General features: G+C 42.6%; 1 protein-coding gene across 1 annotated transcript; it reads left to right on the top strand.

The window, feature by feature from the left end:
- Positions 1-198: 198 nt before the first annotated feature.
- On the top strand, positions 199-20,166 carry map6a (microtubule-associated protein 6a; the record flags this gene model as incomplete). The annotated part of the gene is made up of 5 exons (XM_083986166.1): positions 199-989; positions 13,840-14,053; positions 14,575-14,789; positions 17,956-18,066; positions 20,019-20,166. The coding sequence occupies 5 exons, from the start codon at positions 199-201 to the stop codon at positions 20,164-20,166; spliced, it is 1,479 nt and encodes a 492-aa protein (XP_083842292.1).
- Between the last annotated feature and the right edge of the window lie 1,158 nt (positions 20,167-21,324).

Genomic DNA, 21,324 nt, shown 5'->3' with positions numbered 1-21,324 from the left:
GTTTTATAGAGGCAAAATGGATTTACTAAACCTTATCTAACGTCAACAGCGTCGGAGCCGCAACCTGATACACGGACATCTTGTTTTTCTCCTACCAGGGTGCCAGGGGGGGTAAAGAAGATATTTTTCCTTCATTAGGAGGTTGTTGGTGGAGGTTGTGTTGTTGTGTTGTAGTGTTGGAGCTCTCCGACCGTCACCATGGCGTGGCCCTGTATCAGCAGGGCGTGCTGCATGGCCCGCTTCTGGAACCAGCTGGACAAGGCTGACATTGCGGTGCCTTTGGTCTTCACCAAGTACACGGACGTCTCTGAGATGCAGCACATCCAGCTGCAGCCGCCGCGGGTCGCCATAGAAACGCAGCCGCCGTCTCGTGGTGGTGGTGGTGCAGAAAAAACGCGCGGCGCCACAACGACGGCGACGGCTGTCCGCGCGCCGCGAAGGTGCGTCTCCGAGGAGCGCGTGTGCAGCTCGGTGATGCGCGAGGACTTCAAACACTGGAAAGTGAGACCCGAACCGAGCTGTAAACCCAAGAACGAGTACCACGGACCGGAAACCCCGTTCAACAGCGAGACCCAGTACCAGAAGGACTACAAGCCCTGGCCCATCCCGAAACGGTACGACCACCCCTGGATACCCAAACCACAAACCACCGGCGGCGACGTGACGGAGACACGTCCGCACACAAGGTCCAAACACGCGTCCAAACAACAGCAGCAGCAGCACGTGGCGGCGGCAGAGGCTGACAGCGGCGTGGAGAAGAGCGCTATCGCCGATAAGGTGCAGGAGAAAGACCTGGTCCAGGGGCAAGAGAGGAAAAAGCACCCCAGTAAGCAGCAGCAGCAGCAGCAGCAGCAGCAGCAGGGAGAGAAGAAAGTTGTCCTGAAGAAGGTGGAAGGAGGAGAGGGCAAAGGGAGGGCGGCCGCGGATGCAGTGAACAGGCAGATCAAAGAGGAGATCAAAGAGATCACAGCCGGCAGCAGCTCGTACAAGTGAGTCCACACACAGAGGGGTACATGAAGGGGTCATGGGGGTCGAAAACTGGACATAAGTTATCTGCTGCATGATAATTAAACCATTAGAGACTGGGCTTTTTAAAGAGCAAAGCTTTATCAATTGGTATTTGCCATTAATAGCCAGAAGGACACATATAAACATACCGTAGCCACCCAATTGGCCTACCCCCCAAAAAGTGAATGATAATAACAGCTGTAGCCATTATTTATTTATGAATCATTTTACTTTTATGTGTGTCTGCTTCTTGCTCATATGAATTACCGGTACCAAATCTAACCATACCCCTTTTATGAACCACATTTGTATTTGATGGGTCTCCCTGGACAATCCTTTTATAAACAGGCGCCTTCCCCTGGAGAAAATCCTGAAACATTACAGCAGGGATGCCCCCCAACCAAAGATATTTACTAATCAGTTAAAGCCTCTAGCCAACCAGTCACCAATCACACATTTACGATTCTCAATTATCTATCTAAACATATAAATAAATGTAAAACTGTAATAATGAGGCTTGTAAATCTGTATACAAGTGCATGCAATAACTTCTGCTCATAGCAAGAGAGTCCAGTTTGGAACTGGTTTCAAATTTCACTATAGAGCAATCTACTTTTGTTTTCTCCACAGAAGTTAATTCAGTTGAATGGAAAGGCCGAGGTGGAGTTGTGTGTCTGTCAAACGCTGTTGATGTTTAGGCCCACAAGGCTAATCTCTGTCCTATTATGCAATGATCCCGAGGATGATGGGAACTTGTGGATGGATAAGCACCACCATGTCACGCTCATCATCACAGTCGCTGTGTGTCTGTGTGCCTTGTCGCAGGTTATTTTCTGTGAGCGATGCCTTTAGGCTGTGCGGCAATGTGATATGTGATGAGATCCATTTCTACTTGAGGCTTTTCGTATTTTGGCGAAGTGGTGTCACAGAATGCCGGCTTGGGTTGAGGCAGGATGACTTGGCAGGCTGAGGTGAATGGTACAATGTGAGATTAGAGAGTCTCACAGCTGTTTGGTGCTCTGCTGCTGCCATGGCTGTGTAGCTGAGCAGACACTAGACCTCAGGGTGCAGCTAAAGGCACTTTTCCCCCTACGTGGCATGAAATGGCTGCACCGTGACAAGCAGAAGCAAAGCCCAGTCAACCCTCTGTCTTCCTCTGCCAGTAGAGACTCAAAGCAGGTCAGCTGTGGTTTAATAACACAGATATTGTGCACACACCTACCCCCTCCCGCTCACACACTCACACACGCACATACAAACATACTTAAACACAGACAGATATTGATTGATTTGTTTTATTTGAGTGTCATGCACATTTTTGTGCAGACACTACGCATTTAAATACATTCAAGAATGGCTGGCGTATCATCTTAAAATAAAAGAAAGGAGAAAAAACAAAAAATAAGCAAACAAGCTTCCAAGATATACAGAACAATAAACAGTAATTTATGATTTTATTCCAGGCTTTATCAATTAATAGCTAGAACATAGATCTCCTCCTTAAAAAACCAACACAACATATCATGTCCTCGTTTTCTCAAACGAGGACCGTCTCAGTTCATCATACAAAGGGCATTAAAACAGAAAATGTAATTCATCTTCAACAGTATTAAGGTCACACAAAACACATAAACGCTGCTCTTCTGGTTTACCCTTATACCCCCCTACTTCAATTGCTAAAGGCAAAGTGCCAGATCTCAGCTGTGCACACAGAGACCTCCCTCCCCTCCCCAAGTTTAACATACTTTTAGTTTAGGTTTTGCTCCAAATCTCCTCCTTCCATTGTTTCTCATAGAGATTAACAGATGAATAGAAAACTACACACAGATAATTAAATACATATTTAATTTGTTTTTTACTTGAAAAGGGATGCATCATAGCAGTGGACAATTAAAAACGTCTCATGCCTCAGTTACAGTTAGATCTGGTCATTCAATATTGCTGAAATCAATACGGAAATTCATCCAATAGTCATATACAGTGTTCCAGTGGACACATCATCACATGGGACTTCAACAACAAATATTATTAAGTTGCAGTCATTGATTTGGATGAGAGCATTTGAGAGAATTATAACAATACAATTAAGTTCTTAGATAGAAGAAAATAATAATAATAAAAATGATACAATAATACAATAATACTGATTTCTCATTCACATGAAGTAATGAAAGAGAAGTTGGAATCATCAAATACATTGTAAACTGGAACCAAAATGTACTTTCCAGTCAATATAATGATTGTCAACATTACTGTATGCCCTACTGTAGTGATTCCCTTGCAATGAGTCTCTCTTGGAAGAAATTGTTAAAGGGATAGTTTAACATTTTGACAAATTGCCCCATTGCCATAATCCCTATAGTCTTAGCAGTAGGTTCGTTATACCTTTAATTGTCGGTGCAAGCTATTTTTAGAACGGTGAAGCAGAGCAATGGGCCAATTTGCCAAAATGTCGAACTATCCCTTTGAACAGACCTTGAAGTAAATTTACCTTTATACATGAACTAAGAATGACCTTTGTTTCGTGCACTGTCTGAAGATGCTCTGTGCTGGGGGCTGGGGCCAGTCCTGGGTCGTGTTGTTGTTGTGTAGCTGCAGCAGTAGAGCGACTGATCCTTGGCCAGGCGGATGCAGCAGCTGCTGTTACCCAAGTTCACATACTGTATATCAGTTATCAGAGAAGATGCAGTGTAGAGGAGCAATGCAGGAAAGCCAGTGTGTTCGAGGTAGCTAAGAAATGGTGACACCACAAGACCACAGTGACTAGTTTATTTTCAGCCCACGCTCGTAGCCATGTCCATCCGACTGTTCTTTGGTGAGTCAGAGCATCACATGTGATTAGTCTCTTTGTGTACGAGTTGATCTTGTGAAATACTTAAGGTTTTGATAGGCACAATGTGGACAGGTCGAGGTCAGTGCTCACTAGGGTTGCAAAGGGGCGGAAAATTTCCAGTAAATTTTCGGTAAATTTCCAGAAACTTTCCATGGGAAGTTAAACTGGGGAATTATGGAAATATACCAAATTGGAAACTTTCCATGGGAATTATGGGAATTTTTAGGAATTATTGGGAATTAACTGGAAATTGGGGGTAATTTAAACAAACTGTATCATATCCAAACATAAATGTAAATTTTGTTTTGTCATAAGCAGACATCCATGCAAAATAATACAATTAAAAAACATGACATTTCAACAGATTTATTTGTGAGAAGAACTTTATCAAGTTCTAATTCTTGTATGAACAATCAATTATTTTACTGAACAACAAAAACATGAATGTTGAGTAAAATATTACTAATTACTTATTAAGGGCCAACCTTCAATTTTGTAAATTTTGGATTTATTCCCGTGTATTCCCATATATTCCTGTTGATTCCCATGGAAAGTTTCCAACTCTTCCCGATATTTTGCAACCCTAGTGCTCACTGGTGCGACCTTACAGAAAGTAGAGAATCTTATTCGGATTTACCCGTGTGGTATGGAGCTGATCAGAGGTCAGACCATGAAGGTCACTTGTGGTCAGATTTGACCTCAGTCTCCTTGTTTCTTTGTTCCTGTTTTACTTCTTTTTATTTTTTTTTAGCTTCACTGTGATTCATCTCTCCAAGGCCGATGTACCATCTATTGACCTTAATTATGATTGACAGCTACCAAGCGCCACGGTGAGATCATCGAAGCATGATACACAAACCTGATACCTATCATGCATTAATCGCATATCCCGTTGAATGGGGCAACAACAAACGAGCCATGAAAGTGGACACAGAGACTTTTACCTTTAACCAAATTATTTTTAATCCTCTATCTTAAAAAAAAGGTTTATGTTATTAAATCTGTGGAAAAATGCTTTGACACACAAATATGGTGGCCATGTTGGTTGGCAGGGGTCATGGCCACCACAGGCCACCCCCTGGCTCCACCACTGCCTTTAAATATATTTTACAACATAATACTACATATGTCACCCAGTTCATAAACCTCAGCTTCAGGGTTTCTGAGCACTTCAAAAAATATCCTGTGTGTCAAATTCATCAAACAGAGCTGATTGAATGGGGCCACGACAAAGGTGTTTTCTATACTCTCAACAGGGGGGCACAAATTAGTAATAATCCATGCGCACACATTATTGAAACAAGAGCACAGACTGTTAAACTGTGCACATTAGTTATTTTTATCTCCATGGCACTTTTCTGGGCTCTGACAGATTGGCATGTCATGTTGCACAGAGGGTTCATCCTCAAGAGGAAAACTCTTCATGACTGACATGTCCTCTGGCTCCACTGCCAGGTTGACATTTTTATTTTTTATTTTTTTACGAAAATGTCTCAACATCTTCGGGATGACTTGTTATTATGACATTTGCTGCACACGTCCTCCTCGCACTGTATGTAACCACCTTCATTATGATCACAGATGATGGGAACATCCTCTGCATCCATTTGAATGAACTGTGCTGGAGCTTGAACGTTTCCTCTGCACACTAATGACCTCCCATCCGCCTCAGCTGCCTGTGACTCATGTTCAGTGTTAATTAGGATACACTAGTACAATAACATGCTCAACTAAGATAGTAAACATTGTACATGCTGCACATCAGTATTAGCTTTGTAACTGACAGCATATAAAGACACTAATGTTAGCATTAGTCTCAGAACAAACATCTTTGTCTTAGTGTTTTAAAAGAAGAGTTCCTGCCTGATAAAATCAATACATTTCCAACCATTACAACCATGACCCTCGCTGTCTTTCTCTCCGTTGTAATTGCAGTTACGCTTTTACACGGCTGCAGGAGCCAGCTTTCCTTATGGAATCACTTGAAGTGTGTATTCAGAGCTCGCCCTGCTCTACTACCATTGTGCTGGTTTGCACTGGGGCCAATTAAACAGGAAGCCCTGAAAATAGAGCCCTCCGTTCTGCGCTCTGACGAGGACACTTGCTGTTTTCATTAACTTTTATTTGTCCAGTTTGGTGAACACAAAGGCTCTTTTTTCAGTGCACCTGGGAAATGTCAAAGGCGACTGTCGTTCTTTTATACCACTGGTAACTATTCTTTTCTTGCCTGAATCGGTGCAACATTTTCAGCCAGCAGCCTCCCAGTCTCCAGCTTCCACATCTCACTGCTGCATTATGGATAAAATGACATTTTCTGCATGAGAATAAGTCATGAGTCTGAGTCAGAAGCTGCTGGAGAGTCTTTGTTTTGTTTTGTTTTTAATTTTGCTTCCAGTCCTGTTGGAAAAGACAAAAGCCATTCTTCATCTTGCCAGGGTTATTTGCTGCATCATGGGATGAGAGGCGTCTAATAAATGACATTTAAAGAATGCATTGATAAGCGAATCATCGAGCTAGTGAATGGGGATGACAAATGAGAGAGTGCAGGTTTGCTGATTTCAGAGATGGAGAGAGATTCTGAGGAGACATTATTTTTTTATTTTAATTTCTTTCACGTATCACTGCTCAACATTTTTTCACTGCGGCTCAATCTGAAGAGCTTCATCCTTTGATCCTCCTCTTCTCATGTTTCTCACCTGGGGTGCAAGGGCGCTCAATACGCTGAGAGTGACTTGCCTTTTCTGTCACATTTACAGGATGGATGTAGCAGACAGTGCACTGCAAAGAGGCCAGTGGATTCTGGTGGATTTAAAAAAAAATGATCCTCTTAGAGAGGCTGCAAAGCTTCATGTTTTCCTGACAAGCAGTGAATGCAGAAACACAGATCCTGCTTCGGCTCAGAGACACAGAGAAACTGTAACAAAAATAGCACGTTGTTATCTCAAAAGTCCCAAGATAATTCAGTTTCTTTCTATTCAGTAGATAAATCTGCTGTGATTTCTCTACTTTGATAGTAAAACCAGCAGTGTGTGGTAGTTTATGTGCGGCGTTTCCACATCATGTAATCTCAGCTGATATTCAGTTTTCAGTTGTGGCATCAATTCAGGGCTGTGCCAGCTGAAACTAACAGTCTTATGCAACAGATCTAATCTGATTGTATCATATCTGATTACAGTTAATTCACAAGGAAACATGCTCAGATCTGATTCTGGATATGAATGAATTACGTAACCCAGTTAAAATTGCAGTTGTAACCAAACTCCATCAACCAACAGCCTCTTATTTATAAAGTATTCAATCAAAACACTCATTGATGTTTTAAAACAGTGACTAAAGCATATTTAAATGTTTTTGTTTTTATTAAAATTTTCTGCACAGTTTATACCGACCATGCCTAGAATACTTTACGAAAATTTGACATGACAATACTCCCACACTGCACTGCACTGTTTCCACGGAGAAGCAACAGAGGCTGTGAAATGGAGATGAGGCCAACTGATCCCAGGAGGGACTATTGACCAGAAGCCAGGCTTTACACCCGTTGTCAGGAAGTGAAGCTATAGCATTGTGCGTGGGCAGATTGCCTCCCTGGAAATACGTGGGGAAAAGGCGGCCAGCCCTTTATCTGAGGCCAGCACTGGTGTGGAATTAGAGCCAGATTCACTGTCAGGCCACTGTCAGCGATAAAACTGCACAGACATTTTGTCTCAGATGCATTTGTGGTTTTGTAAAATTTAAAAGTGCAGTCGAGCACAGTTGCACAAATTCCATGGCCCTCAGTCCTCACACAATAAGTAGCTGCTAGTGGCCTAATTTTGTTCACTTTGTCTGTAAAAGGTCAGAATATTGTGAAATGTCCCAGTTTTTTGCATTTTTAAACTGTGACGAGCAAAGCACTGTGTTATTGTTCCTTGTATGATTAGAGGTTGGTTTTGTCAGACCACCACTTTGGTAATATCCCAATTGCTAAGAAGTGTTGACACCAGAGGATGAATCATCCCTGGACTTCTTATGGATTTCAATGGTTCAGTTTTTAGTGACTGTTGGATGAAGTAAAGTAACATGAAACTAAATATTGTCAGGATTGTAGTAGTAGTAGTTTATGGGCTGTTTATGTAAAATTCCTTGTAGTTGTTTGAGGCGGATCTGAGGGGAATTAAAGGTTTGATTCACATTATTGGTGTGGGATTTTTTGTTTGTTGGTTTCAGTGGAAATCCCTCTCTAAAGTCAGTTTGATTTGATGTTTTCGCTCCAGTGGGGAATGGTGGAGAGCTGTCATCAATTTGTGTATCTCGACATGGTTTTTTAGCCACAGTGCAAAAATTTGCAAGCGTTTGTTTTTCTGACAGCTCTGGCCGGCGGCATTATGTTTTTTCTGTTTGTCCATCACGGTAACATTCACTCTGACCCAAGGATGAATGAACAAGGTTGCAGAGACCTCAGAAAACACTGTTGTTTGCCATAACTAAAGAATGAAAATGCACTTTTGTTAAGCCTGCTACATTACATAAGTCTGTGCAGACATGGATGTAAACTACAGCTCGGCCCATCGGTGGCGACGAGGCTGTACTTCTACTTGTTCTTCTTTCTCCTGACCCTCCTGTGGCGAGGGCTCCAGATTGTGTCATGTCAGAGCTCGGCTGCCCGAAGCTAAGCGATGCTGCTCCCTGGCGCCGTTCCACCACGGTCAGTGCCAGTATTTGTGTCGTAGTGATAGTGACGGGGGGCTTTTCTCCGCACTTCCCTCCACCACAGCAGGTCGTGGGGGTCAGACGTCCAAAGCAGCTTTAGTCACACGACAGGAAATATCAGGCAAAGTATCACTGTGATAGCATAGTACAAGCTTCAGTGACTCAGAGCTGAACAACTTCTGAAATAAAAAAAACAATATGAGAAGACAGAGGAAGGTTTGAATTATAGTGGGGGTTATATTTTTGGATAAATGACAAATGAAGTGAAATATGTATGAAAATATCAACACCTCTCCTAAATCTTCAGCAATCAACTGTGTCTCCGTGGTTACTGAGACTTCACTGTCTTTCAGCTCATACGGGGAGGTGCACACCAGTGTGATCTATAGTTTAATTAAAACGATGCACAACTCTTCTCTAGTACTCCAAACTTTACTTGCCAAAGGTTTCCAGCTGACTTACCAGTACCAGTACCAGTAACAGAACCAGAACCAGTACCAGAACCAGAACCAGAACCAGAACCAGAACCAGTACCAGTACCAGTACCAGAACCAGAACCAGAACCAGTACCAGTACCAGAACCAGAACCAGAACCAGTACCAGTACCAGTACTAGAACCAGTACCAGTACCAGTACCAGTACCAGTACCAGTACCAGTACCAGAACCAGTACCAGAACCAGAACCAGAACCAGAACCAGTACCAGTACCAGTAACAGAACCAGAACCAGTACCAGTACCAGAACCAGTACCAGAACCAGAACCAGAACCAGTACCAGTACCAGAACCAGTACCAGTACTAGAACCAGTACCAGTACCAGTACTGCCCAATTCCAATTCTAAGGGTGAATTCCAATTCCCCCTTGGCCCTACCCCTGCGTGTTCACGTGAAGTGGTAGGGTTGTGTCCCGATTCTGGTTCAGACGAGGGTTAGGGGGAAGTGGTAGGCCTATCTGGCCCTTCAAACGGAGATTTTTCAGAGGCACAAACCGAGGTGTATGACAAGTTTCCCAGAATGCATCTCGCGGCAACCGGCATCTGTTTTATTTCTCGCTGTAGCGCTGTTATTACGACACTTTGTGAAGTTTTAATATTTTTTCATGCGAGAAAGTAACTGTTTAGATCCCCAATGTGCGGTCGGTTTATCCAAATGACGGCTGTTTAGATGTTTGCTCCGATGTTTTTCGGAAAAGTAAAGCTCCACCTGTGGAGCAGATCAACGGCTCGTCACAGAGACACCACCCGTCCGGAGAGCTTGTCAGCCGGCCAACCTGCGTCGTCATCCCGGGAGAAAAGCCGATCGCTAATTAACTTACCTGCAAGTTTTTAAAGGTTTACCACCGGGTGGTAACACTCTTTTTAGGAGATAAATGCTGGTCTCATTGATGAAATGTAACAATTGTGGCAGTCGCATTAGTTTGTTTGAATTAAAAGTGAAGGTTCAAGTGTGTATTGGACAGAGGAGCAGCGCTGCCTGGGGGCTCTGTAGCCTACATACAGAAATCACCACATTTACATTAAGTTAACATGGTTTTGAATACAGGATTTGTGGCAAAAGCTTGTCACGTCTGCAAAGGGTTTTCTATGGAGTTTTTCCTCACTCGATGTGAGGGTCTAAGGACAGAGGATGTTGTTACGATGCCATGTAAAGCCCTTTGAGACAAACTGTTTGTAAAAACGGGCTATACAAATAAAATTGCCTTGCCTTGCCTTGCCTTATGTGAAAGCCAGCAGAGACTACTGATGACGTATGTGATTGTTGAAGGGGTGTCCCAATTGTAGCTCTGTTTCAAGGGGCAAGGGTTAAGGGCTATGTTGTGTGTGCAGGGGCATTTATCTCTCTAGTAAAGTTTGTTCCCCACCAGGAGCAAAGATTGGGGTTTGTAAAAAATGTTTGTAGGAAGCATTTGGCAACAAAAAAGCCAATTAGCGGATAGCACAGGGAATAAAACTGAGAAACCACCTAGATGAGATGGAAAAATGGCCGTAAGCGCGGTGCAGGTGGCTGCTGCTGCTGCTGCTGCTGCTGCTGCTCTGTCTCAATAACCTGCTCCTGTCTTTGTTGCTCAACAAAATCCTACGTCATGGACTGACTGCCTTATGACAGTAAACAGTGGGATTGCATTGCCACATCTGCATGGAAGAGCCTGGTATGAACGCCTGACTCTTTTCAAACCCATGATTTACAGTAGCTTCAATACTTTTCTTAACGCTCATTTTTTAAACAAGTACCTAGTACACGCTGACCTCTGAGACACAGGCTGTATTGTTACACAGTCATATGTTTGTGAATAGCAGCACAGGCCGATGTTTCACACTGTGAACACTGTCTGCACTTACAATCCGTCTCCCTCTCTGTCTTTCTCAAACACACACACACACACACACCCTGTGGTGTCATGTGAGAGCTTTACACCCTTGGCCTTGGACATTGTTGTGCGACCTGTCTTTGCACCGAGGCTTCTCGGCCCTGGCTGAGCGCTGAGAGTGGACTTCAGCCCTGTTACGTAACAGCTGGCTGTGTGATTTCCAGCTCTCCTCTGAGCTACTGGAGGGAGCAGACACATCACTGTCCCCTGCCTCTGGATCACAGAGACGTTTTCCCATTAGTGGTGAAGCGACATTTATACGCTTGAGTTTTATTTAACAGTTGAAGAGCTCAAATGTGAGAGCCTGACAGCTAATTTAAGTTTAAATGGATGGACTAATTATACAGTTAGTAAGATTAAATGTTGAACGTTAAAGCGTTTTTTTTTTCTTTTAAAGGAAATTCTGTCAAATCATTTGCAAAATGTTGCTTATCTTTATTGATATTCTGCCGACACTGTTAGATCAAATACATGAGCAGCTTAGATAAAACTTTTATTGTGACGGTCATTATTTCTGCCATAAGAGGACGTATTGACAAAAACAACAACAAATTTATGAATTTAAAGAAGAAAAAATCATGATGATGCTGAATAGGAATAAATCCAAGACTGTGGCTTTTCACACAGTCTGTTTATTGTTTCACACCCACATGTTGTCTCATGACCACACTGCTGAAGGTCTGAACTCATCTTGTACTCTGATGGAGAGTCTCATAGCCCCCTCCCCAATACAATACAATACAGTAGAAGATGTAAAGTCAATGAGCCTGTCCCTGTTACATACATTACATTTAACAGAATCACAAGGCTGCTTGCCACAGCTCCACTTATTGATTTTTGTGTCTTTTTATAACACTCAGCCTTACAAATCGTTCTAATGAGTCTCCAGTTCAGCAGCCGGGACCTCTCTGCTCCTTTAGAGCCGTTAGCCCGATGAAGTGCTATTTTTTCACTCACATAGGGAACCAGGGAGTCATCGCTGAGCCTCGGCTACAGTTGTGTGTTTGCCCCGAACCACGCTGGGTTTGTGACTCTGCACTGGAGCCACAGGCGACAACTGATAGGTGTCAACTGAATGGCCTGAGCCAGAGAGCTGTCCATTAGCGACTGCTGCAGGAGATCAAATGCCACCCATGTGCACAAGCAAGAGCGTCTAACTGTTTTATACTGCATCGCTTTTATTATGACTAACTATATTATTTGAACAAAGAGAAATCCAGTTTGCAGCCACAAGCAGATAATCAGACAGAATTTAAGATTTCTCTTCAGATATTTCTTTCATTTACCCCCTGTTGAAAGTGTTATTACAATTAGGCTTTGGTAAAATCAAAACTGTATGATACAGTCCAGCCCTAATATCATGATATACAGTACAGTATTTTATGTTTCAGGTGGATAAGCAGCTGTTTAATGTTTTATTTTGTCACGTGTCAAGAGGTAATGTACAGTACTGTAAGTAGTGGGCTGACAGCAGGGCAGAGATATGATAGGAAACATTACCTGACTACCTTTTTATAAAGAGCAACCATCTCTAAAAACTATAACATATAAAGCTAAGACATGGATGATTGAATGTTTGTGGATTAAAAAAATCACAGTCCAATGTCATCCGTGAGGAGAATTTCAAGATTTTTTTTCTGTATATCTGTAACATATGGAGGTTTGGTGCAAATTACTGGATGAGTAATGCTGAGGGGAGACAGTGCACTGCAGAGAAACTCCAATGTAAAGGAGAGAGAGAGAGAGAGGGAGCGAGTGATGCAGTGTGGCATATTAAAGTAAAAGAGTTAAATAAGCACCTGGTATCAAGCTGCTGCGGCTGTCCTCTGTGGATCATCATCATCAGCCCTCCGCTGCTCTTTAAACGTGAGGAGGCTGATACGTTGCTGCAGGGCCGCTGCCACACCGCTGACCTTCTTCACTCAGAACTGCTGCGTGAGGACGACTAGTGAATATCACTCCAACAGACTGTGGCGCAGACCTCCTCCCTAGTAATGCACCACTCCAGAGAGCCGTCATAAATTACTAGGTGTTGTAGTGTACCACCTACTCTAATAGTAACAGTGATTTTGAAGAGGTGATGCTACAATAAAGACGGATATTATTATACAGCGACACATCAACCACCAGCAATATATTGATACACAGAATGAATTTGCATGAGTGATAAGTGGCAAATATGGAATCATAACATGGCCTAATAATAAGACCAGCTTTAATGGAATGACACTAGCCAGTTTAATGGTCAGGTAAAATGACTTCCTGTGTGAAAACCTGTGGAGACTCCAGTGGATTATTTTTCTTCTTTTGGACAGAGCTAGTTCACTGTAAGCTGAGCTAACCATTCCCAGACTGACATCAAGGCCTTCAGACTAAGAGCCCAAACATTTCCCATTAACAGAAGCATGCTCTGATGTCATTAACCCAGTCAGTGGCTTTTCACCCTCAACCTGTGCATTATCATGACTCCTCCTTTAAGGGATAGTTCAACAAGCTTGCTGAAAAACTGCACCCGATGGGAATGCTTATCAGTGGTTTTGCATGTATTTACCTCTAAAACAACTCTGTCTGGTAACATTCTGTTATTATCTCATAGCGTGGTGAATGTGCAGGTCACAACTTGTCCACCAGAGCGTTTTGGAGTTGTTGGATTGTGTATTTGATGAGTTTGATGAGGGAAACCAAGAAATCTCATGAGCCTCCGTAGCGTAGCTCTGAGCAGCTCACGGCTCTGCTCTGCCGTTCTAAAAATAGCTTGCACCAGCAATTGAAGGTAACAAACCTACTGCTAAGACTATAGGGATTATGGCAATGGGCCAATTTGCCAAAATGTTGAACTATCCCTTCAACTAACACTGTTATTTGGTGTCAAAGCTCTGCAGCATCGTAGATTTCCCTCTGACAGCTGACTTTCTTCTTCATCTTCTGTCTCTACACAGAACTGAGTTCAAGGCCTACACAGATGTGAAGCCCACCAGGATGATCCGGGCCAAGTCCCAGTACCTGCCTCCGGATGGGAAGACCAGTCAAGAGACAAGCTACAGCGCCACCTTCAAGGGACAAGGCCCGCTGCAGCCGGCTAACAACAAGGCTGTGGAGAGGAGGAGGATACGCAGTCTGTACAGCGAGCCTTACATAGACCCGGCCAAACAGGTGAGAACTCACCTTTCACAGTCTGTAGCGTTGTAAAAGATGATCTACATTAGTGGAGAGGCTGGTAGGATCTTCATGTTACTGCAATGCTGTAAAATCACACACAATCAACACAATTTTTGGAAGTTATAATCCCAATCCCAGGGGAAAAAGGGACATAATTGTGACTGTTTATCTGTTGAAAAAACTGATTATAACCTCCTTTGTATATAAAGCTTATATTTGTGTATATATCATAGCAGGGCTACTGTACATGCTGGCTAGAGCCAAAGCATCCAGCTATTTTTCTCTAAATCTTAGTGTATATTCATATAGAGACGCCTTTCTGGGCTTAGAAGAGCACTGTACAGTCTTGTCATGGGTCGACCCATCAGTGTGCTCTACCCAGGCGTTGTTAAAGATGATCTACATTAGTGGAGAGGCTGGTAGGATCTTCATGTTAGTGCAATGCTGTAAAATCACACACAATCAACACAATTTTTGGAAGTTACAATCCCAATCTCACTATCCAACATCCTTAGGTTGACAGATATAGTGCCCCTCGCTCTAAACCCAAAAAGTCCGGAGCCACAGCGGCAGGCCAGGGCAAGCCAGTGAAGAAAGCCAAAGATAAGCAGAGCGCCGCGCTGAAAGGCTCCAAGAAGACGACCTCGGAGAACCAGCCCGAGAACCGGCCGGCGGTGGGGGACAAGGAGAAAAGTAAAGAGATGAACAACAAACTGGCTGAGGCAAAAGAGTAAAAACCATTTAGCACTACTACTTCTCCTTTTTGTTTCTTATTTTCGGGGGGGAAATCAGACACAGAGGCTGCAAAATTTATTAAGTTTCTCATCTTTTCTCGTCTTTCGCCTCTGCTTCCCCTCCGCTCTCTACTTCTACTTCTCTTCTTCTTCGCTCAGTCTCTCAGTCTCATTCTTCTCTGTGCTCTCTCTCTCTCTCTCTCTCACTACCTCTTGGCTACGTTTGTACAATAGCACTAGAATAAGATGTCGACATGACATGTCATCGCTCCTCCTGCCTCACGCTACTGTATGTTAGATCGCTATAGTAACGAGCGAGGAGGAGGAGGAGTGTCCTCTTCCTCCGCCATTTGATGCCACCCACCACCACCCCCCCACTCTGCTCGCCTCCATCTCCAAGTTGCCATGGCTACCGGCTGCCTGGCTAGCCAATGGATGGCTCTTGTTGCATGGGCCCCACCAACAAGCAATTCTGAAGAGTTGGCTTTGATCAGCTGAACAGATTTGCTTTGTCGAATTTATCAAGGATTTTTTTCTCTTGTTTTTTTTATTCCTTTGTTTTGTTTTTTTAAAATAAAGATAATCAAATTGGCACTTTGGATACGGCCCCTGCTCTTGCTTGCTAAATTAACACCAAATCTGAAAATCTTTGATAAATGTCCTGCTTGGTTAAGTCATGAATGTCTGATCCACGGCTTGTTTTGTACCTGCTCTGTCATCTCCGCTACTGTCCTCTGTTCATGTAGAGCTCACAGAGCTCAGTGTGTGTGTGAGAGTGTTTGCCAACACATGATAAACGTGATTTTGCAATTGAATGCCTCATTTATAATCAAACTGAACTCTGCTGGAGGCGACGTAGAATGATATTTGGTTCATCGTGAGAAAAACACCCAATTTGTTTCCTTCATTCATGTGAAACCCACTCACACAGTTCACCTCAAGGTTATTTTGCAACACCCAGTTTGTTGCCAACAAACCATCTGGGTCACACTAAACTGATTATGCATTAAACACCAGTCGTTTGCATAGCAGATGAGAAGTGCCGCTGAATTAGATAACACTGTCACGCAGTCCTAATGTTATTATTATATTAACGTTAGAGTATTTTTCAGTATCAGAGTTTGATGAGTTCATAAATGTTGTGTTGAGTTGTATCGTGTCTAACAAACTCAGAGCTGTCAGTGACGACAATACTTCAGTGTAATCACATATTATCTTTATTAACAAGACTCAGCCCAATAACACTAATATGCAACTGCAATAGGCTGCGCTGAAACACACGCCTCCTTTTTTTTTTTTTTTTTTTTAATGAACTCTGCCCAGGGTGACCGTAACCAATGTGATTAGACCGCCATGGGATGACGTGCAGACGGCTCATGTTGCTGCTTAACAGCACTTTTCGCATCACCTTTGAAGAGGGAGCTTAATGGATGAGGCGCAGATTTGCCATTCAATCCACTGCCATTTGTTTAGTAAGACAAGAAGTTATGACTGAGTATTTTATTCCAATATAATACAGTATAAACCAATATGATGATGAGCTCAGTGATGTGTAACTTGGAGTCTCTGTTCACTGCTCTCCGTCTCTGAATCATCCTCTTGTTTTGCCCAGATTTCAGGCTGAAAGTATGAACCGTACGTTGATGAGGTTTGATGAGGTCGAGGTTGTCGTAAAATAACATGATGATTCCACACTTCTGCCCTGTGTGGCAGGTTTTGATACGATGGTGGCGTGTTTTTTTATCTAGTAAAGCAAAGCAAAACAAGCTGTAAGGCCTCTGTTTTTAACTTCTGGTTTAATCCAGATTTCCTCAGTGAGCCGTGTGGAAGAAAAGGGAACAAGACGTAAGTTGTATTGTGACTGTTTATCTGTTGAAAAAACTGATTATAACCTCCTTTGTATATAAAGCTTATATTTGTGTATATATCATAGCAGGGCTACATGTTGGCTAGAGCCAAAGCATCCAGCTATTTTCTCTAAATCGTAGTGTATATTCATAATAGAGACGCCTTTCTGGGCTTAGAAGAGCACTGTACAGTCTTGTCATGGGTCGACCCATCAGTGTGCTCTACCCATGGGCACACACCTCACTGTTCTCATTAGTTCTGCTTCCTTCCCTCCATTCTGATTGGATGAGTCTTTTCTGTGGTGTCTGACGCAGCGGCCACCATCACTGCAACCACCATGTCTGTCCAAACTGAGCACGCGCCCCGTCAGGAGTGAAGGTCCAACTCATTAGCATTTTTGCAGCCTTTGGTTTGGGAGAACGACCGGCTCACTCTGTCATGTAACACACCACAAAGGAGAGCGCTTGCAGGGCTGGGGGGGGGGGGGCGGGGGGCAGTAAATGTAAACAGTGCTTAGCACACACCACACACCTGGTGCTATCTTTGTGAGTAATAGGCAAATAAGGATAGAAAGTATGGTAAAGAAAGTTATGTATTGGGCAAAAAAAGGAAAAAAAAGACGAAAAAAGAAAAGAAAATTGACTGTGACGTGCTTGTGTTTCTATCTGCTTGCTCATATTTAATGAAACATTACAAATAAATGCAAAAAAAAGCAGAAAAAGCAGTGTCTTCTTTCTTCATTTTGTTAAGAAGATTAGCGATTGCAGGTGTCTGTCAACATTTCTCTTGTCCAAGTCTTTGTCGTTGTGAGACAGACAACATTTTGGGTTTTTTGTTGTTGTTTTTTTCTTCTTAAATAAATCCACATGGAAGAGAATTTTTTTTGCTCTCACTACTCCTTTCTATGCTTATCCAAGATCGCACCACATTCTGGCATGAGCTCTGACATCCTGTCCGGGCCCTGCATGTTGCCCTCGTGTGAGATCTGAAGAATATATTATTTCTGCACCGTGTCTCAATATATTCCAAGAACTCATCCATCTTCCAGAGCAACATGCATGTCAAAGGATGTCCAGAAACTTATTCCAGAATAAGATGTCATGTGCTTCTTTAGGCCTCTAGTACATCATGTATCACTGATGCGCTTTTATGTGAAAAAAAAAAAAACACAACAACCACAAATGTGTGATATGACATTTGCTTTCTCATCCTTACAGTCTGGTGTCATGGTTTTTTTTTGAGGATGTCACATTTGGATGATGCTGTGTCCAATTTTCCTGTGTGCTAATGAGTGACATTCTGATTCATTTGAAGGGTTGTGCTAAAACAGTACCACTACATACAACTCTGCCAGCCAATCCGAGATATTGGCTGGGTGCAGACTCTAAAGCAACACCTGTGGGGCTGTGCACTACCCAATCCCAGGTAACCAATCACAAGAGCGACTTTAACAACAATGAAAAAAAAGAAAAATGAAAAAAAAAAAGACAGCGATCCACAAATGCCACTCATAACCCATTCATACATGCTCATGGAGTTTGTGGTTTACTTTTTCTTTTCTATTTACAGTGGCACAGTTTTGTTTGTTCTGGTAAACCACCATATTATTATTTAAGGTCCACTCCTCAGGTCATAGTATTTCTCTTCCATATGGACACTTGAGTAGGTGGGAGTGGTAACTATGGGACTGTTTTGACTGCCTGCTGTCACATCCTACATGCCAGGTTCCTTAAGGTGCTTCTTTCTTAAGGAGGCCGCGGGTTTAGTCCAGTCATCTCCCAACATCACAGTCATGGCCTGCAGTGCCGCAACCTTTCCTCATGGTTCAGTACAACCTGCATGACTGTTGACTTATCCACCCAGGAGGAAGACTGCCTCACACATCCAGTAATACTCCCAAGAAGACTTTGCATCTCAGCTTTAGATTCTCATACTTCGTTTGTTAAGACCATAATGATCCTTTTTTTTCTGTTTTTTTTTTCTTTTCTTTTTTCAAGCATGCTGCCACTGTTTTCTGTTGGACCTGCAATCTGATTTTATGCTGGGTCTAGTCTTTGCAACTGTACCTACAGTAGAATATCTGTTGAGCTTTAGCATGGATGTAGGACGGACTCACCCCGGGGTAAGTACGAGTGGAATGAGGGAAGTGGCTCTGCTTTGGAAAGAGACAGAAATTGTAAGTGCATGTTAATGATCTTCACTCTAATTTGTAATTTCATAATTGATCCTCCATTCACATGTGATTTAGATTTTTCTTTAATGTATCTGCATCCCGTCACAGAACACCCCGAGACCCTCATTGCACTATTGGCGTCCTGTAGTTTTGTGCCACAGAGATTTAACAGAGTGAGTCAATGTGTAGATTGTATTGATCCAAAATGGGAAAGCTGTCCAATTTATCAGTAGAAATAGACCCAACACCTCACTGTGCATCCTGTGTTATGTCTAGTTAAAGGGATAGTTCAACATTTTGGTAAATTGGCCCATTGCCATAATCGCTATAGTCATAGCAGTAGGTTCGTTACCTTTATTTGTCAGTGCAAGCTATTTTTAGAACGGCGGAGCAGAGCCACGAGCTGCTCAGAGCTACGCTATGGAGGCTCATGGGATTTCTTGGTTTCCCTCATCAAACTCGTCAAATACACAATCCAACAACTCCAAAATGCAAAAGTTGTGACCTGCACATTCACCACGCTATGAGATAATAACAGAACATTATGAGACAGAGTTGTCTTCAAGGTAAATACAGAGACTGCTTGCCGAAAAACTGTCCCTGAAGGCAACGCACATCAGCGGTTTTGCATGAATTTACCTCTAAAACAACTCTGTCTCGTAACATTCTGTTATTATCTCATAGCGTGGTGAATGTGCAGGTCACAACTTGTCCACCAGAGCATTTTGGAGTTGTTGGATTGTGTATTTGATGAGTTTGATGAGGGAAACCAAGAAATCCCATTAGCCTCTGTAGCGTAGCTCTGAGCAGCTAGCGGCTCTGCTCCGCCATTCTAAAAATAGCTTGCACCGACAATTAAAGGAAACAAACCCATTGCTATGACTATAGGGATTATGGCAATGGGCCAATTTCCCAAAATATTGAACTATCCCTTTAAGTCACATTGTCAAAGTTACACTGTGTATTGGTATCTAGCTGGTAAATTGTATCAAGATTATTACAAATTTAACTGAGTTTTCCTCCCTAAACCAGAAGTCTGATCTTCTCCTCTGAAATGAGCGGTCACAGGGTGCTCAGCCCGACTCAGCCCGATCACATGCTGTTGTTCCCTTTATAAAAATGCCTCATCATGTCTCTCTTTCTCTCTCTCTCTCTCTCTTCCTCTTTTTCTTCACTGGTATCTTAACCATGTGCTGCCTCCTAGAGATGCTAAGGACGAGGTTCTCCGACCCAGTCATCATCATTCCCAGGGTGCTTCTGGAGGAGAACCACAGCCACTACTGGAGAGAGACGAGCCTCGGAGGAGCAGTGGAGTCGTACGCTTTGCCCTAGATGTGAACCAGACGGAGTAAGCTCTGCCTCTGAGGAACGAGGCAGCTACACCGTCACACAGAGACTGCTGCTGCTCTGTAAACTGTAAATATCTAGTATTTAAATTGAATTAGGAAAAGAGATGAATCCTACACATACACACACACGTACATACACGAGCTCTCATATTTGAAACACGCATGTTTGAAACAGCTTCTGGCTCAGAGGTCGCAGCTGTTTGGCCCAAACGGCATTATTGCAAAGGTGCTATATTATTTTCCAGTTTCATGCAATTTTATTTGGAAGGATATTGTCAATATCGTTAGAAATATCACACCATAAAGTGCTTATACCACAATTACAATACCCTGTACTGTATATTGATCCGTTTTAGTGTAAATAAATGAGCATAACTTGCAGATTGCCAAACTGTATTTTACTGTGTGTTGCATGGTCAGACACCGGGGTAGACTGATGATGAAGAGCGATGCAGTGATGCAGCATGACGTTGAGGAAGGAGAGAACTCCTGAATCTGGATATTAGGTGACCTTAGATGCATAACAAAGGAAATTGAAACTTAGACAGAGAAGTAATAAAAATGATTTATTAACTTGATAAATTGTAAAACCTTCTCATCAAACCTGAGTTACTTTATGATACTTCAAACACATATTTCTACATAACACACTTGATTTAACAAAAGAGAAAAGTTTTAAAGTTCCTTTCATTCAATGTGTGTTTTGCTTAATTTCTCTGCTTTCACCTTAAATCTGAATTTAATGTTTAATGTTTATATCAGCAGCTCCTGGTGAAGTCCCACCTTGTTTAGAAGCCAATCATTATCCCATATGTGACTCCCAAGTGTATTACAGAGACATTAAAAATGGGATTTGACACCTCCAGTGTGGATGTGGATGAACAGACACAAATTATTAGTAGTATTTATTTAGTATTTATGAAGTGTTTATATTTGTCTTAAAAATGAACTCCACCAATCCAGGTGCAAACTGTTGTTTCATATAAACATAAACTGTTGTGGATATCCTTCAGTGATGCCACTTCAGTCAGCATCAATTGGTTGAAGTTAGTATTTCTGCATAAATCTTCATTGGCTGCTCCAAGCATAACACACTTGCACAGCACTGACTGAACTGACAGAAGTACATGTGGAAGAACAGAGACAGGATCTATGGTCATC

This window comes from Trachurus trachurus, assembly GCF_905171665.1.
Source record: "Trachurus trachurus genome assembly, chromosome: 14".
In the NCBI taxonomy this organism is placed as follows: domain Eukaryota; kingdom Metazoa; phylum Chordata; class Actinopteri; order Carangiformes; family Carangidae; genus Trachurus; species Trachurus trachurus.
Note: the sequence above shows the minus strand (reverse complement) of the source record. Positions and strands in the feature narration are given on the sequence as shown.